Raw genomic sequence first — 21,950 nt, 5'->3', positions numbered from 1 at the left:
CTTTGAGGGGCCAAGCGCTTAACTGGTTCAAATGTATCGGCAGAAGTCTCTTGGGTCAAGCAGGAAGTCCCACCTATACCTACGAAAATTTCAAGACTGCCCTACTAAAAGCCTTCCCTGTTGTAAGGGATCGTGCGAAATTAGAAACAGAACTTTTCAGTATATATCAACAAAGAATGGAAAACCTCTCCAGTTTTATTTTAAGAAAAATTCACGTTTTCAAGCTCTTGTATGGAAACCGTCCGGATCCTGAAATAATTCAAGTGATTTTGCCGAGGTTACTACCCCAAGTGCAAGACTTTATTGAATTGAGAAATCCGACTACACTGGAAAAATTATTTGAGCTAGCAATCCAGTTTGAAAGTAGAAGAACGGCGGACGTCGAAAGAAGACGCCAATATCAACAGCGAAACCAATTTGGTACGCCAAGACTACAGCAAACTCAAGCACATGGCTACGGAGAAAAAGCGAATCAGTGGGCAAGGAAACCCGAGCATTCAAAAACAGCCGGCGAACGTCGACAGTTCAATAGCAACCCAGGAAAAAAGTCTCAAGGCCAGTGGAGAAAGAAGGAAAGCACCGAAAGGAAAAATAATTTAAACTAAAACGGATTTCTGCTGACGAGAGGGTGCGGAAATCCGAAGGCCACGAAAACCCCTCTTCCTACAAGTTAAATACAGTAATGGTGAAAAATTTAACTCTTCCGAAGATTGAAGTCTTGGTAAATAATATCCCGGCCACCGCACTCCTGGATACCGGCGCGCAGTGTTCCTGTGTGGCAGAAGTCTTTTTTAGAAAGTATTTTCGCAAATACCGCATATATAATGCGGATAATACAACAGTATTAGCGGCGCAAGGAGAACAATGTAAGTGCGTAGGTAAAGTACCTTTGTACATCCGTATCAAGGACGAACAAGTAAAGGTGATGTTTTTTATAGTAAAGAATTTGCAACCACACTTAATACTAGGAATAGACTTTCTTTCAGACGCACAAGCTACACTGGATTTTAATGAAGCGTCTCTTAAGCTGACGATGAAACCAGTGCGTGTAGAAAAGGTTGAACCGCCAAGGTTAAATCTCGACCACCTGCCTAATGACGAGCAAGATAGAATCCGACAAGTGGTAAGTGAATTTGCTTCCTTATTTAGTGATATTCCAGGATTTGCCCAGGTTACTAACCATAGTATTGACACCGGAGATGCATTGCCGGTTCGTCAAAAACCATACCGGTATGATAAGAATAAGGAAAAAATTATAGAATGGCATATTACCGATATGCTACGTAAAAAGATCGTAACGCCTATCTCAAGTAGTTATGCTAGTCCGGTGGTTTTATGTAAGAAAAATAATGATTATCCTTTGGAGCATCCAAAAAGGTGGAGATTCGCTATTGATTACAGTAAATTAAATTCCATAACGAAATATCCGGTATATCCGTTACCGATTATAGAAGAAATTTTAAGGAACATAAAATCAACCAAATTTATGACGACTTTAGACTTAACGAATGGTTATTTTCAAATAGGGATCAGGCCTGAGGACGTGCCTAAGACTGCTTTTATAACCAAGTCTGGCACTTATGCATTTTTGCGAATGCCGTTTGGCCTTTCAGGCGCCCCAGCAACATTTCAGCGATGCATGGACATTGTGTTAAGACCTGTTCTCGGAAAGTCCACATTTATCTATTTAGACGATATCATTATTACTAGTGATAATCTCAACCAACATGTACAGGATTTAAGACAGGTGTTTTCTTTATTAAATGAGGCCGGTCTAAAAGTTAATGTCGAAAAATGCAAATTTGCAGCCCCTGAATTAAAATATTTAGGTTACAAAATATCGCAAAAAGGGATCGAGACAGATGAATCAAAAATAATCGCTGTACAAAAGTATCCGACTCCAAACACGGCAAAGAAGCTCTCTTCTTTTCTAGGACTTTGTTCATATTATAGGTCCTTTATAAAAGATTTTGCGGCTATCGCTGAGCCATTGTTAAAATTAAAAAGGAAAAAGGCAAGATTCTCGTGGACGGCCGAAGCCAATAGTGCTTTCGAAAAATTAAAACAAGCATTAACGCAAGCCCCTGTGTTGAAATTTCCTGAAAAGGATGAAAATTTAGAAATTTCAGCGGATGCTTCGGATTATGCGGTAGGAGCGGTACTTTCGCAAAATCAGCAGCCAGTGGCATTTTTTAGCCGAACTTTAAATCAAACACAAAGAAACTATTCCGCGACCGAGAGAGAGGCACTTGCAGTTCTGTTAGCAGTGCAAAAGTTCCGAGTCTATTTTGGAAAGGCGCCGATAACAGTATATTCTGATCATGCGGCGGTAACTAGATTGTACTCTGGGAAAAATTTATCCCCAAGGTTAATAAGATGGGCACTCAAGCTACAAGAATATAATCTGGTAATCAAGCATACCCCCGGAAAGGAAAATATCGTAGCAGATGCCCTATCACGAATTAAATTAGACGAACAGGGTAATACCGTAAAAGTTGCAATGCTGACAGCGTGTACAATAAATTCCCGAGAAACTGTAATAACCGAACTGGGTAAGGATCCTGAGTTTGGAAGTATTTATGAGTATTTGAAGGATCCTGAAAATTTTAGCCACCAAGATATTGTGGCGATAAGAAATAGGGCGGCCCATTACGAACTAATAGATGGTCTATTATTTTATACAAAAACTACGAATTCCAACAACGAATTTCGACCTGTTATCCCAGCTAGTCTTAGATTAAATATCCTGCAAGAGCTCCATGACAGCCCTTTAGCTTCTCATGCTGGTATTCGAAAAACTACTCAACGCGTACGCGAGGCAGTCTACTTTCCTGAACTGCAAAAGTTAACAAGGGCGTATGTCCAGTCCTGCCCAACATGTCAAGCAGTTAATTATATTAATTTCCGCCCGGCCGGGTTTCTAAATAGTATTAAATCCGAATTTCCAAATGAAATAATCGGCATCGATTTATTGGGCCCTTTCCCAAAAAGTCAGTTAAACAAAAGTCGCTATCTCCTTGTTATAGTTGATCATTTTAGTAAATGGACCGAAATTGTTTCCTTAAAACGAGCCTCCGCGAAATTAGTTACCGATTCTATTTTAAATAAATATATTTTAAAATACGGGGCGCCCCTAAAAGTTATATCGGATAATGGTCCTCAATTTGTAAGTAATATATTTGAAGACATGTGCCAAAAACTGGGCATACGTCATTTAAAAATGGTCCCGTATCGGCCGCAATCAAATATAGCGGAACGGGTCAACAGAAATATAGTGAAAATTATCCGTAGTTATGTTAAAAATTTTCATAAAAGCTGGGATAACTATGTCAATGAATTTGCTTTCGCCCTTAGGACCGCAAAACATGATACAACGGGCAAAACTCCTGCTGAGTTATTTCTAGGCAGAAAGGTTATAACACCGTTAGATAAACTATTTTATGTGCAACAAAGAGCCCCAGAATTTAAAATGGGTGATATAGAAAAACTAATAAAAGAAGCAAAAAAGAATACGGAAGTAGCACAAAGAAAACAAAAATTGTATTATGACTTGAAACGACGGGGAGTAACTTATAAAGTAGGGGATGAAGTACTAAAAATTAAGCATTCACTTTCTTCAGCACCAGAAGATAAAACTGCCAAATTTTTTCCACGATTTGAAGGACCATATGTTATAGAAAAAATAACTCACGCTGTTGTAGTGTTAAAGGCAAGAAATGGTGAAACCTGTTCCGCAAATATGGATCAAATCAAGCCCTACTTCGATCGTAATAAAATGCAAATCTTTTCAGATCTTTTGCAGGATCCGGTACGGCAGACACCGCAGGTACAAGTTCCAGAGGTGGGAAAACGACAAGTACAAGGGCAAGCCAATGAGAGACAGAAGCAAGTGAAAAGAAAATTGCCCCGCGGAAAAATTGAAGGTACAAAGAAAAAGAAGCCGTTCCACCGTCCAAAAAACAGAGTTCACGAACACCCCCAGAATGAAGAAGGGAGAAGGACGACGTATGTGGAAAAGACCGGGAGAAAGGACGGCAACTATAACCCGGCTGTGAAACGGAAGATTGACTCATCCGACAGAACTCTCCGCAGCAAAAGTCGCCGAACTGCGGAAGGGCCATCAGCGGCGGAGGAAAAAGTACAAGAAAAATTTGAACGGCCAACAACGAGGTCCAAGCAGGATCACGACAGAAGTTTCCCGGTTCCACCAAGACCAGCTGCCTTCAAACGGCCAGGACCACAAGCAGAGGACAGAAGGAAGATGTTCAAGGGTGGCCGTAGTGGTGAAAAACGGAAGCTTCCAGAGGAAAGCACTGAAGGGCGAGCCCGTACAAGAAGGAGGATCAACCAAGCTACGGTCTGCAGCACCTTTAAAGATTGGGCCCAGAAAAGGATGTCTGAATATTACAAAGATAAATTATGATTGTTAAAGGTTGGCCTCGCGTTAGTTTCTAGAGCTAAAAGTTTTCAACAAGGTCGTTTTAGACCTCAGTTTCAAACTAATTAACTCTGGCGGGAAGTATGTAAGGATCTTAAGTTTTACTAACGTTTATTTTATTTTAAATCTTTACTATCACTTCTTATTTTCTACTTCCGGCCAGAATTATAAGCGTGAAGGAGTTTATGCAAAGTTGTCTGGCGAACGCCAAGTATTTAAGTGTGGCCTTTTTGCCAAGCAGAAGAGAGGAAGCCGTGAGTTCGAAGCAGGCCGCTTACCTTAGAAGTTACGCAGTTGCTACTTTGCCTTCCAGGCCAGAGGTTTTAATCCTCTTGATAAATTAAACGTATTGTAGTGTTCACAGTCTCTGTGCTACATACGCTTCCTGTTATTATAAGGCCAATCCTATTCTAAAGTTAAATTAGAGTTTAGTTTTATTTTGATATCTTTTAAGTTAGACCCCGAGTGGAGGGTCATTGTATTCCGAAGTACGGAAGTCATTGTATATAAAGAAAAAAAATAAAGGGTTTTGTATACCCTTCGTCTGTATCCTGTCTACTTACTACAATTAGTGAACATAGCTTTAGTAAGCTCTCTGTTCTAGTCAGGTCATTGTATGTTTCCGAAGAAGGTTAGAAGAAACATTGAACCTGATAATATAAACAAAATTTGGACATCCTTTTGTCCTACTGACCTTAGTAGACAAAGAAGCACAGTCTGTTTTATCTGATCATGCTGATTCTGAATCGATTTTCTTTACTACTTTTACCCATTCTTTTGTCAACCTCTTCCTGACCTTACAGACATAAAGCAATCACCTTTGTCCTGCTCTAGCCTCATATTTCGGAAGTTCAAGTTCAGAAGCTGGCAGATCAATAGTTCAGGTCTTAATAATTCTTTTACTACTTGAATATCAATTCTAAAATTATCAAAATTAATAAATAAATATTTATCATCTGAAAAATATAGTTTTTAATACTAACATCGTACGTTGTAGTGAAAAACATTAAGATGATGTTATATTTATTGATATAACATCATCTTAATGTTTTTCAGAAGGCGTAAGCACATGTAAATTTCTCTCAAGTCCTACAGATAAAAATGTCCCTCACGTACAATCGGTATATACATATAGGTACATAAAAGGGTCCGACTTAACCGCATTAAAAATCCTCTACTTTAAGTTGAAAAACAAATTCGAGAAGCAGTCAGGATGCTGTGAATATATTTCACACATATCCGAAGGAAACAAGAAAAAATCTCAACAGACTTACATTAACACATTTTATGATTAAAGCAGTTACTTCCGGTTGCAATGAATTATCCAAGTGAAGAGCTACTTATCTGTAACTTTTAATTGAGGTCGTCATTTATATATTTTTGCATTTCTGTTCATGTTAACTAATTCGAAGGAAAAGTATGCATTAATTTTATAAAATATTTGTAGGTATACAAATGAATTGTTTATAAAATTTATGCAAGTTTATACATTTTTAAACCAATTTTATGTTAAATAAAAGGTCTAATGTATAAAAGTGTTATCAAAGGTATAAAATAAGTCCCGGAAGAAGAAACTTAGACGAGACCGCAGTCATCATGAATTGAGGACTACCTGTATTTACCAGTCTAGTAGCTAAGCTTGTATTCATCACTTTTTAAAAGCAGTAGATTTTAAAAAGTATGTTTAATTTTATAATTGTTTCACACTTGAAAGTATAGCTCCCGCAAGTTTTGTTCTTCCAATCTTTTATTGGAAAGTTCCGGCTCTTCTCGATTCCTTATAGATCATCTTTTATAACCATGAAACCACACATAGCCTTTTATTTAGTGTATCAAATATTAGCTAAAAATAAGCTGAAATAAAGTATTTAGAAACAATAAATCCCCCTATCACTTAGCTAGAAACAGGAAATCTCTCTCCTTATAACAAAAAACTGTAATCTTTTGCATTTTGCCCTTTTTTTTTTTTTTTTTTTTTTTTTTTTTTTTTTTAATCTTTAGCTGATATGTTCTGTAGAATGCTACCTTTGATACTTATTATCATATGATATCTCAGATGTCTTGGCAACTGAACAGAAAGTCGGATTTAATTTCAATCTAAGATGTGACATTTTGCATTTAAGAATTACTTGAAAACAGTTATCTTACAATCATTGCAAAACAAAGCTTTATTCACTTGAGATATTTGCATAAATTTAGCATTTGATAGATTTATCACAATCTGTAAACGTATAATTATTTTTGAAACATTCATTGGGATGCAATTCAATTGCATTCATGCTGATCCTCATAGTGAGGAACTACTTGTTTACCTTTTACTGCTTACCACAGGTGGCGGGGAAAAGCAGGGGTAGTTCTTTTCTTCTTCCCTTACCCCTTTAGACAACACCCTTTAGATTAGTTTTTTTGTTTTTTGGGGGGCGGGGGGAGGCAGTCTTAGTGATGATTCCAGATTTGTATGGAATTATATGGTGTATAGTATATATTAATAGAAAGAGAGACTTGCCGTTGCAGGAATTCAAAATTTACATTACTTCGACTATAACGGAATATGCATACAGGACTTAAAGATATACGATGTTTTTTTTTTTTACAATTAGGCCTTAAAGTAACATAGTTGCTTCGATATTTGCAGAAAACTTTAAAACAGGATTCTGTATGCCTCCGAATTTTCAATAACTGGTGAAATGCTTTAATTTGTGAAATTACTACATTCTGAATAAGTCTGGTCATGAAATCAATAAAAACAGATAACAGAGCATTTCATTGGACGATGGAACATAATCTACTCCTAACTGCTCCTAAAACCGCAACAAGTCCTCGATGGGATTATTCATTTATATTTTATCATCTATATTACAATGGTAAGATGCCGAAATATAATTCTTGAATCCGTTATGAGCTGTCTCAGCGCGTTGTCGTCTTAAACAATGGGTGCTGTGGGCACTACCTTCAAGGCCTGTGAATATCAGAACCTACATTTTGGCAAATGTATTATTGTTAAGAGAGTTGGTGAAGTTAAAGGCTTTAGAAATTATAGAAACCTGAGAGTCCATGATTCTACTAAGACCGTTTTCTCCCAGCGCGAGGATAAACAACGAGTGGAAAGGTACACTTTTTGCTGTATTCTCTTTACATTCATTGCTTTACTGGAATGTATAATGACTGGGGAAGAAATTCTTGTGTGCTACAGAGAATGTTTGCCCATTCTGAGAACGATTTTTGGGTTGTTTATGTAATGTTTCAAATGCAAAGAATTTCTTTTTAGTGTTTGATCTGATGGCCTTTTTTTCTGGACTATAAGTCTGCATCATAATTTCTATGATTTTCGGCTTTTCGTAAAATTTCCAGGGATATTACTTCCATTCCTCTCCAACCACTCTTCAGAGTCCATTAATCGTGGTGGGTTTGCTCTTAAAATGAGCTCTTCCAAGCCTTTTCATAGGCACAATAGTCCGCAGGTGAGTCGTCAGGAGACTTTACACAAATGCGTTGAAAAAGTGCGTATGGAATACCTATATCAGTCTCAAGTTTCCAAGGAATGCAGTGGTAGTTTTCGAAGTATGACTTATGGCTTTGTCTTGATGAAGTTTCACTCTTTGAAAATCTTCGCATAAAGAAATGGAATTTCTTTTGTAATTACTGAAAGTAAAATTTTCTCTTGATATTACTTTGATTTTTAACTTTTTTGTCCACTCTTTTTAGTTTTAACTTCCATTGTGCGAGGATCCTGAGATAACCATAAACAACTTACTGAAACTTTCTTTGTTTCTGACGGAACCAGGTTTCTAAATTTTTTTCTCTCCGTTTTCGATGATAAATAGATTTTTTTTTTTTTTTTTTTTTTTTTTTTTTTGTGTGTGTGTGTGTGTGTGTGTGTGTGTTACAGGCATTTAGGTAAACCCATGTTTCATCAAAGGTCATTTTGTATTTCCATTTATCTCCCGCTAAATAGTTTTCATGCGATGTTCTACAAATCGTTCTGCGTTGAGCCTCATACCTCAGCAAAAGTTGGTGAACACGTTTTTGCATTTTGAAGTTGTAAATCTTTGTTCATTATTTTATTTATTGTTGCTACAGATGTATTTTAGAACTTTGCAATTGACTTCTGTGTCGTCAGATTTTCTCTTATTATCAACGATTTAATCTTAGAAACGTTAGAAACAACACGTACCTTTTTCGAGTATTCGTTTGGAGTCATCTATCCATGTAGAAGTCAAGACTCTCGGTTTTCCCTTTCCGATTAATAATGTCGCTTTAATGCCAAGCATTTCGCAGCGTTTTTGAATTATGGAGTAGGAATATTTCTCTTCGGAAAGCGACAAAGCATATCTTTAGGTTCACAGCTTTTTACATGCGACATTTTTAAACAGCAATAAATTTACAAGGAGCAAACGATATGTCTCATTTCAGATAATAAGCTGTTTTTAGAAACTTTTATTCCAAAATATTTGCTTTGTTTAAATTCCTTATTGAAATCGTTCTAAAAGTGTGTAAACACCATCTGCATATGAGTGCCACAAGTAAGTGCAGATGAGTAGACAAAGGATGCTACTTCAGAATCGGAGATGAAATATGGATTACATCAGCAAAAGATGATGTTGTGTTTAAATCTAAGGAATTCCATAAAATTAAACGTAAGGAAATGTAAAATATTGTGAAAATGTAATGTTGTATGTTGTTAAAATGTAATGTTGTATGTTGTTAAAATGTAAGGAATGCCATAAAATTAGAAATGCTTGCACCGAATACGACTGTTAATGTCATATACTAATATGAAACGTTTCAACGCGGAATCAATCACGAACTTAACTCGTTAGTGCAATATTAGCCTGCTTTTTTAGATCACCCGTTCAAATTTGAAAAAAGTGGTCTATCAAATGATAATTGCTCACAAAGGGAAGTTTCAGCTCTCCATGGCTCTCGGGTTATTCTCCAAACCTGGTACCAGTACCTCTAGTTTATTCTTCAAACCTAGTACCTACGAACTGTCAATCTTCCAAGGGTTCCAGAGCTTCCTTATAGCAAAGATTTAACGTAATCCAATGATATTGAACAGATCCACTCCATTCCTTTCATCAAAGTCTAAAGAGTCCTTTCGCAGTTGCATCTACCAGTTATGTAAAAGTCACAGTATCATCTGCCAGTTACCTTATAAGGTATTTCTCCCACCTTCTTGGCGAGCCTTCGTGGTGTAGTGGTCTGCACGCTCAGCGCTTAACTGAGAGGTCCGCGGTTGATTCCCGGCGAACACGTTGCATATTTTTCATCTTTCCTCCTTTCAAAAATTATCTAATGTCTCTACAGTGGCGCCCGAACTAAAAGGGTGTTGGATGATGGTTCTCCTCACTCAGGATTTGGCGATTGGTCCCTTAAAAACCCCAGGCGCCCTTTAAAAGGGAGAGTATATAAGGTATTTTTCCCACCTTCTTGGCGCGCCTTCGTTGTGTAGTGGTCTGCACGCTCAGCCCTTAATTGACAGGTCCGCGGTTCGATTCCCAGCAAAGGCGTTGCATATTTTTCGTCTTTCCTGCTTTCAAAAATTACCTAATGTCTCTACAACCTTAATGTCAGTCCTTGATAGTGGGGATAATTATAACGAAGATTGTATTGTTTAAAAGCACGTTTAAATGGGCTAACTTACACTATTTCTAGTCATTTATTTTAAGAAGTAGGCTAATCATTCTTTCATCTTCGAGACTCAGTAATATCTTTTGAATATTTATATGCATAAAAAATACTTTGCTTAAATAGTACATAAGAATTAGAAGCCTTGCCAAAGCAAAGGAAAGGAGTATTTAGAACATAGGACTTTGCCAAAAGGCAGGGTAAGCACTAGGCTTTTTTGACGGCCGTGCTATCTTTGCAGCTTTTAAATTCAGTCGCCCTGTGTTTTTTAAATTATAAAAAATTTGCGGCGTAATGTAGCTGCAATGGTTGCAACCGTAAGTTGCCGAAGAAATGCTTGTTACTTGGGCTTATCACTGTCAGTGGCAAATGATACATACAGTGTAAAGTATTATAAACATACATAATCATGATGGTCAATCTCAATCATTCTTCACAATAATCCTAATAATATGAGCTCAAGCACATCCCATATTGAATAAAGTTCATTCATATTTTCTTTTTCCCTTTCCCCCTTTAATCCTTCCTTGCATTTTTAGATCGAATATCCCTTATATTAAATAAATTTGAAATTTATCTTTGTAATATCGAAAATCTGGTTAAATGTATCATATGTTATTCATTCTTTGGGAAATACTTCGTAATTACTATGATGCTTCACAGAATTATCTTGATTACAAAAAATAATAAAAAACAAGCTTTAATACTAAAATATTAAGGGTTTCAACATCAAAATATGAATAAATTTTGGAGCTGTTATTTTCTACGTGGATCTCAGACTAAAGTGAAAATTAAACAAATCATACTTTCAAAACAGTGTTTTAAAAAACAAAGGTTAAACAAAAGGCATTATTAAAAAAAATATCATTTACTCAACTATTGCAACGTCGTGTGCTACTTGGGAAACTGCAAGTGTACTCTGTAGAAGTTACAATAGAACGGGGACAATGTTATCATCAATAATTCGCAAAAGCAGCTGTAAAAATCAACCACTGACTAGTAGAAAAGGCAAACATTAATCCCATCTAGAAGAAAGTTGTAGCTGTTGCTCATAAAGAAACATCCCACAACGGTTTTGATGTTTCTTACCAATCTGCATTCCCCAATGTCAGGACGCATAATTAAATTTTGGTTTCTAAAGGATCACATTATGATCCATGAACCTCAAAATCTTTATAACACACTGCAAGGGTCCTCTTTAGAAATTACAAGTGAACGGGGACAATGCTATCATCAAAAATTCTCAAAAACAGCTATAAAAATCAACCACTGACTAGTGGAAAAGGCAGACATTAATCCTCATCTAGAAGAGAGTTGTAGCTGTCGCTCATATGGAAACATCCTGTAACTATTTTGAAGTTTCTTACGAATCTGCATTCCCCATAGTCAGGACGTAATTTACCCAAGAGCACGCAGAACACCTGCCTTGGGCCTTTACATATGGGAGGCTTTCTATTCTTCTTATAGTGTTTTTAAAACATGTTGTTCTTTCAAAAGGCCGAACACTTGAAATCATTCAGTGCAACGAAAATGGCCAATACCGTCGGCCATTTAGCTGTCTCATCAACTCAGAACTTTACCCAAGGTGCACTTCAGGCGGTGATCGATTTTACACTCAAAGAAAGAGGAATTTTCGTTTCAATTTTGATAGAAAACACCATGTCCAAGGGTCTCATATCCTTCTTTCCCGTCACCAAACCTATCAACAGGACGTTCGGCTCGCCAGTTTTTTGAGTACCCTCTTGTCGCTCGGGGACTATGCGCTTGCAAATATCCAAGCCTTTTCCGGGATCGAGCAGAGGACCACCGATACGGCAGCCAGCATAGTGAACCACTTCACCAAACAGGACGTCTATTTAAAATATGTAAAATTTCATACATTGTTGCAATTTTTTGTTTTAAAAGCATACACTTAGAAGCAAGAACAAAATGTTAAATTTCTCAGTTTAGTTTTACATGTCTTCTCCCAAAAATTAGACACAGGGCTGTTATTTCACACTTTGGTTGACAGGGAATACCATTAGATTTACTCTGCACTTGGATAATTTTAAAAGAGGGATGGCAAGTTTCTTATCCCATGGTTGAAAGCATCATCAAATGAAATTATTTCTTCCATTCTGGAAAGAAACCGAATCCTTTTTTTTATACACTTTTATAATATACTTGTTAAATGTGTAAACGATTTAATTTATTTGATATTTTCTCCGTGGTTTTATTGATTAAAGTTTGTAATGAATCATAATTATTTAGGTTTTTAATTTTTATTCACTTTCTGCAAAAAAAAAAAAAAAAAAAAAAAAAGCTTGTTTAATTTATATGAGCTTGTATTTTACACAATATATAACACACTAAAACATATAAAACATGCAAAAACACAAAGTACCTTCTTTTGTTTAAATAGTTTTAAATTTAAAAATGTTGAATTATTAGGATATTTTATGAGGTATCGTACATATTTTGCGTCAGACTTTCTCGGTATGAGGACTGGAAAGCCCGTGAACTAATGGCTTAAACGCTAATGTTTGGCATTTGTAAAATAAAATATTTCGCGTCAGTGATAATATATTACATCGAAAAAAATATTTAGTAATAATCTATTACTTCGGAAAAACTATATAAATTTATTCCTAGCTTGAGAATGGTTTCTGCGTGACTGCGTGGAAGGCTTTGCGAAAAATATTAAAAATACTTTATTAAAAGTAAGTTAAGTTATTTTAAGTTAGTTATTGTTCTAAAAATATAAAGAAACCTTAATTCCCTTTCTCATTCATTAATAGGCAAAGAAACACAATATGCATTTTTATAATTCTTATCCGCTTCAATGTTTATATTCCATATACGTGTATTTTAAACAGGCATGGAGTGCTCCATGCCAGCAGAAAAGTTTTCAAATGGACAATTATGCAAAATGCATCATTACAGAATATTATTAAAAGTATCAGTAATAATTACATAATATTGTAGAGACATTAGGATTTTTTTTCAAAGCAAGAGTCATGAAAAATGAGCAATGCCCTCACCGGGGCTCGAACCTCGGACCTCTCGAATATGCTTCGAGGGTGCTGACCATTACACCACGAAGGCATGCAAAGAAGGTGGGAGAAATATCTTATATACTCCCCTCTTTTAAATAGCGACTGGGAATAAGAGAACCCAATCGCCAAATTCTGGTGGTGCAGAATCATCATCCACCACCTTTTTTTCAGTTCGGGCGCCACTGTAGAGACATTAGATTATTTTGAAAAAGACATGAAAAGTGTGTAATGTCGTCGCCGGGGCTCGAACCGCGGACCTCTCGAATACGCGCCGAGCGTGCTGACTATTACACCACGAAGTCACGCTAAGAAGAGGGGAGAAATGCTTTGTAATATTCCTAATATAATTTAATTTTCGTGCAATGAACGGATATCACAAGTAATAGAAAACAGCATTTGTGAAACCTTCATATATTCGGATAAAATAGATGCAATAAATGCTCAGTGTATCACTGAGCAACTTAAACAAAAAGGAAACACGTCAAAGAGGATTGAGGATAATCCGTCCATAAATAATAAAGAGAATTGAGGATAATACGTCAAAGAATAAATGGAATTAAACTGAAAAATTCCTAATAAGAGATTACTACAATAAACTTAAAAGTTTTCAGTTAATGAAACAGCAAAAGACATTCTAAATCCTTTATGTCTTCCTTTTTATAAATATACTTTATACTTCTTAAACCAAGTCTTATAACCAAAACTTTCAAAATACATACTCACCTATTTGACAACGATCAGCGGCTTGGCTGGGACATTTATTTTCTCTTGTAGATTTTACAACTGCATCTACAAAATATTCTATATCTTCGCCAGTCAGAATTCCACATTTTCTTTTCTTTTCAATTATCTTCGTTAATTTAAAATTTGACATAGTTAATTTTTCCCTGAAATTTCCAAATGCTTTTAAACAAACTTTTTATTGAGCTCCTCACAAATGCTTTACCCAGAATTTTATTCTTTTAACTTAAGGACGAGGATATTTTAGCTATGATTTATTTTCTCGCCAGTGCTACCATTTAGAAGTCTCAAGATTGTTCTAATTTTTTAATTTAAATAAGATTTAAAGCAGTCCTATAAACATCTTATCGACTATTTTGTCTTGATGATCTTGAAATCTGTGTAACTTTTAGGCTCCAATTATGTTAATAGTGTAGGTGGTATAATGAATATTTCAATCTATGATATATTTACGTATTAAATCATTATTCAAATAAATCAACGACAGCAGAATAGAGCCAGGTATACAGAGACTGCACTACAGTTTCTTTAAACTACGCACTTTAAAGTAAATGTGGAAGCAAATCAGGAAGTAAATGAGCTTTTGTTAAGCATATTTCATATCTGGCTGCTGCCAGCATATCTCTTATTGTTGATATAATTCACCTTTATATTCTTTAAGGATCGATTATCAGCATCAAGTGTTTCACTTGTTCAAATTCATTTGTTCCGGGATTTTTGCATAAGATTTCGGGAGATTATTTACTGTCTGATTTTGGATTGTTCTTTTATTTTCTTATTATTTCTTAGTCCCTCTTTACATAAGATATAAATGTTTACTTTTAATTAAAATGATAAATATCATACTTCTCAAATACTTAATTTAAATTATAATTTTCTTAGCTAGAATTTTGCTTCATCACCAGCTCCGATTAGATATTGAAAACTATCTTCTCTTCTTTACAATTTCTTTCAGTGGCTTAAAATAATTACATAAATTCGACATAATGTAAACTGCACATTAGTACTAGCTCTAACTTTCTAGACTGACACACTTTCAATACTGAAATACTAATAAATACAGCAATGTAAAACCACTAAAGACTTATTTAAGACTTCAGCTTGAAGCACAGAGCTGGAAAATTAAACAAAATTATTTTCTACTTCTTACGGGATTGATAGACAACAATGATTCAAAGTATAGTAGCAACCTCTGTATACGTCCGCTTAAAAATCCATCTAACTTGATATACGTCTTGTTTGGATGCAGAATTTTTGTTCGGTATATAACATTTGTTAGGAACATGTTCGATGAGACCCGGGTGCACACACTAGCCTTGTTTACCTCTTCCGAGACAATGATACGAGTGTCCATGAGCATCATTACACCTTTTGTACTTATACAGTGAATAGTTTGTGTTGTAACTCTGAATTTTCTCTCAGTTTTGGGTTTTTTTTCGCTTAAATTTTTTGTAACTTTGTTTACAATGAATTTTAAAAAGGTTAATCAGAAGAGTGAAAAAAGAAAGAAAACATTTATGATCACTTCAGGATAGATGGCTTGCTTTGGTTTATATGAATGTGACAAAGGGCTATTTATCTAAGAGAAGGGATGCCTTCGTGGAGGACTTTCTAAGGATCCAAGTTACACTTAGGGAACTAAGTATAACCTGGATCCTTAGAAAGTCCATACAGCCAGCCTGTTCGCTGGGAATCAAATATGTTCGAACACGGGATCAAATATTCACTTTTCTATTCATGTTATGTAACGGTTTAAAAAATTATTTAGTTTCTCGTTGAGAGAAAACGAGTTGCGAATTTTATTTCTTTTACTGAATAAGTAAAGAGTTGCTGAAGAAGAAATAGAGACGTCGACCTTTATTCTAAAATAGTATCTCTAGAAGTCAGTTCATAATATAACAGCGAATTTTTCTCATAATTGCTGTAAGTGTTATTAGTTATGAGAAGAGTTGCGCAATTAAAATTGAAGAATTACATAAGACCTACAAATGAGTTGCACTAAATAAATCTTACCATATTGTAACAAAAAAGCAACAACGTAATACCAGATTTCGATAACGTCATCGATGATTTTTCGGACAGTAAACCATAAATAAATAAACATTATATTAGAATGTTCGAATTAACTATAGCGTTTAAATTTATTTTCTTGTTTAAACGTTTTGGTGTATATTGCAAAGGCAACAAACTGAAACTGCCCCAGATAAAAAAGCATTAGCTACACCAATGGTTTACCAAAGTATTTGCTTCCCCATTTCAGCTTTAGACATTCGGTTATTCACATTTTCATGTCACACTGAGAGATTCAAAATTTGAATTTAGTGTAGTAGTGCTGTTAATCCTCTTTAATTTTTGATGAGAGTCGATCAGAAGCAATCTTTATTGCTTTAGAAAATAGCTAAAGATGTTGTGATTCGCACCCACACAATTCATAAAACTGCTTTTTGCTTTTTAGAATTCGTTTATTTATCAGAATTGTCTCAACGTCAGTTCTTGCGGCCACTGTTTTAGCCTCGTCTGTCCAATATTCCATAGGATTTTCTCTCACGTTTTACAAAGTACCGCATAGGAGACCCGTTATCGTAAGACTGAAGTCCAGTATCCAAATAATCAGGTGTCCATTTTTCCACTATCTGTTAATAAATATATTCTTCTGTCTTTCCTCCAAGTTCTGTGAAATAAATAAAGCTTTCTTTTACTCCACAAATATTACCATATTTTTTATCTGTCGAATCATCTGTCTCATTTGTTCTGTTTGCCATACATGTGGAGTGCAATCGAATATTATTGTGTAGTATTGGGTTTCTTTGATGTTATATGAAATGCTATTTCGAACTGTTTTCGCTGTTGTGACAAAAAGTTCATTATATATTGTCTTTGATAAATATCGTGTTTCTTTTTTAAGTGCTGTCACTGGTATGAGTGAGAATTAGAGAGAGATGAGTTATGTTTGGCGAACACAGATATTAAATTCAAAAGATTTCTTTGGCTGAGCCTTGGACATTTTGTCAACAGACTGCTAGAGGTTTTTTCAGATCCACGAAAAGGAAAACAGTTCTTCGTTGCTCGGGGTCAACGCCGGAAAACCGGTGAAGCTACTAGCTAGGGTCTGTACTTACGCACTCTCGTCCACTGGGGTATATCCTCGTTCTCCTCACAAGACTAGAACCTTCGTTCATTCAGAGAATGGTTCAGGCTCGACAGGGACCATATGGTACTATCTCGTCTGTTTGGCGAACACAGATATTAAATTCAAAAGATTTCTTTGGCTGAGCCTTGGACATTTTGTCAACAGACTGCTAGAGGTTTTTTCAGATCCACGAAAAGGAAAACAGTTCTTCGTTGCTCGGGGTCAACGCCGGAAAACCGGTGAAGCTACTAGCTAGGGTCTGTACTTACGCACTCTCGTCCACTGGGGTATATCCTCGTTCTCCTCACAAGACTAGAACCTTCGTTCATTCAGAGAATGGTTCAGGCTCGACAGGGACCATATGGTACTATCTCGTCTGCCTCTTGGCCGTGGGGTCGTTACATGGTTTGATACCAAAGACTGACCTTTTAAGTTTGTCTCCCCTTGGTCGACACTTGGTGACCGTCGTTGTCGAACTCTGTTCTGTGCTTTCTCGTAGGATGCGCAGCCGTCCACCATAGACCTCGTGACTTTATACCCAGACGAAGAAAATTGTCCTTCTGTGTTTACCGGGGGTTATGCCTCCGTGGATCGCCTCTGGGGGTTGGGCCGTATTGTGTAAAGGCAGCCTCAGGCTCACCAGGTGTGTGTGCCCCTTCCTTAAAGTGTTTTGCTCTAGTCATAGATATGTGCGGTATCTCTCTTATCTTTCTCTGTGTTAATTAGTCATCAATGCCCTAGAATTTCATTTGCTGGCCTCGAATTTTCACATAATCAAGTACTCTCTGTCGATTTTAGATGCTTCGCGCCAATTTGTTTGGAGCTTTCTTTCAGTTACTGAATCCTGCAGTACACAATACTGATGTTACGACAGCAGCATGGTTCTTGTAAATCTAACAGGATGTACAGAAAATCGCATTTTTGATTTTAGAATACATAAACCAAGCTGTTTTAATCTTTTCACTATTTTCCAATGTTCATTACCACACAGAGGACGTCAAATGGTTGCCATCACGTTCCGTTTACATTTTCTTGATATTTACCTGTTAATAATACAGCTTTACTCTTTATGAAATATCATTGCTGATAGTTCATGTTTTTCTGCGACTGGCCAACTACTCGCATCCGACGAATCAAACGTTTTTATGCTTTTGTCATCCTGCTGCTTTTACCTACCCGAATGAGGAGATTCTTTTTATCTTCGCTTCATATTCTTCAGCTGTTCGTTGAGGTCAATAAAGAAGGTTGTTCTCACAAATTCTGTCTTGTAGACTGTTCAATGACGATAGATAAGATTAAGGATGATGAAGATGAAGATCTTGGTCATGCAAACTTCAAGAAATTTTAATATCCTATAAAATTCCAACATTATTGGAAATTTTTGGTAGATTTCATGATTATACATATACGCGTCTAGAGACTGGAAATGTCATAAACAGATAATTATCCTGTAAAATATAAATGCTGTTATGGAGGTCAATTCTGCAGAAATTTAGCTCGCATTTTTATTATGCACAAGAATGTGAGGAATACTGAGATTATAAATGTTATTAAAATAGCATTTCTCGTTATTACATCGCCACAGTGAGACAATTTCATTCTCAATTAAAAAGGCTTATTCCGAAAAGTAATTCAGTCTCTCGGTAAAGTAAGTTAGTTTTAGGCATTCCCCGCCTGCGCGAACTTAATCGCATATACGAGTCCACCCACCCTCAGAACCAGGCGCGGAGATTCAACCTCCGCTTTGGACCCTCAGAGAGGGCGGCGCACCCCACCTGGGGGTACCAGGCAGAACTGTCGTTAATTTGTTACCTACCAGTCGCTCGGGCTGCCCGTCGCAGTGGGGCATTATCCAGCGAACCAAGGGGAGCTACCCCCTGGCTACTAGAGCCGTACCGCTCAGGACGTGCCAGACCCTGAGGCCGGCCAATACGTGATCTTTCCCAGGGCCCCTGTGGCCGAGACTGCCTAGGTACAGATCCTAGCCAGTGGCTTCGCAAAGTTCTCTACGTCGACCCCTGAGGGGAAGTCTCGCAGTAAAATAATATAGATAAAATTAGATAGTACAGAGGAATTGGATTGTATAATTATGAAAAATTATGTTACCGCTGTTTGCTGTAAGGAAAAATAACATCGTTAAAACTATCTTTATTATTATTTATCTATTACTTCTCCGTTATTACGGGCAGTATACGAAAAGGGAGGGCGCGTCATGGAGGGTATTTCATGAGGAACTTGCTCGTATCCACGTTATACGTACGGAAAACCTCAAAAACGTCGATGCAGCTAGCCCGTTCGCCAGGTTTAGAATCCCGAACTGAACTACCAGTGTTAAGTGGCTTTGGCTGGCCTTTGTTAAGAACTTTATGCATGAAACTGGCCCATATGTTCGTTGTACGTGTGTACATGAAGGAAAAACAGAAGCTTTATTTAGCTGCAGCAGAGACTAGAACCTTCGAGAACCACCAGTACATATCAACTTTACTGATATGCCATTAGGTGATATTCAGTTGACCGAAAGTATGACCTGACTGTTATTAATACGGGTACAATTTCTTATAAGAAAGGAGTTGAAGCAAAAGGATACCATATGTATCTATATTTTAATTATTAGTATTCATTTTGATTATCTCCTAGGAAGCGAAGAGTAAATGCTAATTTAATGAGAGATTTTTAGAAGTTAAATCTTAGTAAATGTTGTAAAACTGAAGAAAGCAAAATGTGGAACTCCTGACTTTATAAGGCGAACTCCTGACTTTATAAGGCGAATTAGACTCTTTCCATAAAACCACCAATAATTAGAATATTATCGCGTTTCGTCGTATTTTTGAATAAAACTTCTATGCTTATACGAAAAGAAATGTATATGAAAATAATATTTGAATTTAAACCCGTGATTTCAAATATATATGTTACCGGCGGCATTCTACAGAATGCCGTAAGTCTTTAGGCAAATTATGAAATATGAGAATTATTACGCACTTTCTTTAGGCATTATATATAATACCTAGACATTCTAAAGATTGACAAATGCTCTTTAGGCAAAGTATGAAAAAAGGGTTATGATGCTGTTATTTAAAAGACATTCATTCCTCATAAATACAAATGCTATTTTGAAAAATTAATAAAAGAGTACCATTAAAAAACTGCTATTTAAAACATGTAAAAAGAAATAGTGAGATGATCTTGATACAACATAATAAATTTATATTTTTTTATATAGCTGGAGACTGGGAATCAGTAAGATCTACCTGATAACTGAAATTAAACTCAGAAACAGTCATAAGTTTCACAACAATGCCCATTTTAATACCTTTTTGTTTTTTCTGGTAGGGCTCATAAAAATGGTTGTATATTTCAACATCATTACATGTAACTTTTTTGTATTTGGTTAAAAGTTCTTTCAACATTCTGTCACGTCGCTCGTGTCCAGTAGTCAAATGAGTTTTCATGAAGCACAGGAAATAACTCAGCGTCCGTGACGTAATACTATACAATACTGCGCTTGCTTTAACAGGATAAATGGATGTACTTTTGTTTTCCATAAACATCATATCCTAGCGATTCAGCGGCCAGTAATCCCATAATTCCTTCTTAGTAGTCATTTTGGCATTTTTACATCATTTATTTACTTTTGACAAGTAGTTTCGGTTCTTCGAAACGAATCGGAAATGTATTTCATACTTTGCCAGTTTCTCATTTGACATTTTATAGAATGCCTAGGAAATGTGTGAAATATGAATCGGTATTCTATAGAATGCTGGATTTCAAAATTTGGTTCCAAATTTCACTAAATTTGGCGGGAACATTTGGTCGAGTAATGAAAGCTCACTCGACCATCAATATGAACCAAATACTTTTCCTTTTTACACTTTGGTGTTTTACCCAATGCTATGAGTTGGTTCATGACGGGTCTGAATTCTATTTTTCTCTTGAAATGGTTTGATCCATACAAAAAGCACTTTATTCTACTGTAACGACTAAGAACCAAAGATTATTAATAATGACTCCAGATTCCTGCGTTGTCTGTGAAATTGAAACCATTTTGTTTGCCCAAAGTTGTTGGAACACATTTAAGTATGAAACAGGCATTGAAGAGAGAACTAAATAGAGTTTTCACTAAGATAGACCATTTTGTTTCCCGCCTAACTAAAATGGACTTGTGCGACTATTCTGTTTTCTATCCTTCCCAACCAAGATTGGCTTGAGCGACCATTTTGTTTTCTCTCATCCCTAATCGAGATGGGTTGGCGTGACCATTTTGTTTCCCATCTCACCAAGATTGACTAGGGAGACCATTTTGTTTTCTCTCCTTCCAAACCAAGATTGGCTTGAGCAAGCAATTTGTTTTCTCTGCTCTCGAACCAAAATGAGTTTGAGTGACCATTTTTTTTCTCTCATTCCTAACCGAGATGGGTTGGAGCAACCATTTTGTTTTCCACCTCACCAAGATGAACTGGGGAGACCATTTTGTTTTCTCTCCTTCCCAACCATGTTTGGTAGGAGCAACCATTTTGTTTCCCACCTCATTAAGATGGTCTGGGGCGACCATTTTGTGTTTTCTCTCATCCCTAACCAAGATGGGTTGGAGCGACCATTTTGGTTTCTCTCTTCTCGAACTAAAATGGTTTGGAGCGACCATTTTGTTTCCCACCTCACCAAGATGGAATGGGGCGACTATTTTGTTTCCCACCTCACCAAGACTTTCTTGAGTAACCATTTTGTGTTTTCTCTTTTCTCGAACCAAGATGGGTTGGAGTGACCATTTTGTGTTTTCTCTTCTCACCAAGATTGAAGTCAACAACCCTTTTATGTTTTCCATCATCTCAAACCTAGATGGAAAACTAGATAGTTGAAGAGACCATTTTGTTTCCCACCTCACCAAGATCGACTTTGGAGACAATTTCCCCCCCCTCTCTTCTCGAAACAAGACGAGTTTGTGTGACCGTTTTTTTTCCCACCTCATTAAGTTTGACTG

At 36.4% G+C, this 21,950-nt stretch overlaps 1 protein-coding gene across 5 annotated transcripts in view; it reads right to left on the bottom strand.

Moving 5' to 3' along the window:
• LOC118188833 (thymidine phosphorylase-like) overlaps positions 1-14,408 on the bottom strand; it is a 94,248-nt gene extending 79,840 nt beyond the window's left edge. Inside the window, exon 1 of one of the 5 annotated variants that reach the window (XM_085809512.1) lies at positions 13,825-14,408. In XM_085809512.1, the coding sequence (XP_085665638.1) occupies positions 13,825-13,975 (151 nt within the window). In that variant the 5' untranslated portion in view covers positions 13,976-14,408. The remainder of the gene's footprint in view (positions 1-13,824) is intronic. The other 4 variants (XM_085809511.1, XM_035359350.2, XM_035359351.2 and 1 more) reach the window with 4 other exon arrangements.
• Between the last annotated feature and the right edge of the window lie 7,542 nt (positions 14,409-21,950).

Source organism: Stegodyphus dumicola, chromosome X2 (assembly GCF_044657685.1).
Source record: "Stegodyphus dumicola isolate Sdum_Otavi_A_Nest chromosome X2, ASM4465768v1".
In the NCBI taxonomy this organism is placed as follows: Eukaryota; Metazoa; Arthropoda; class Arachnida; order Araneae; family Eresidae; genus Stegodyphus; species Stegodyphus dumicola.
The sequence above is the reverse complement of the archived record's forward strand: the minus strand, read 5'-3'. Positions and strand labels throughout refer to the sequence as shown.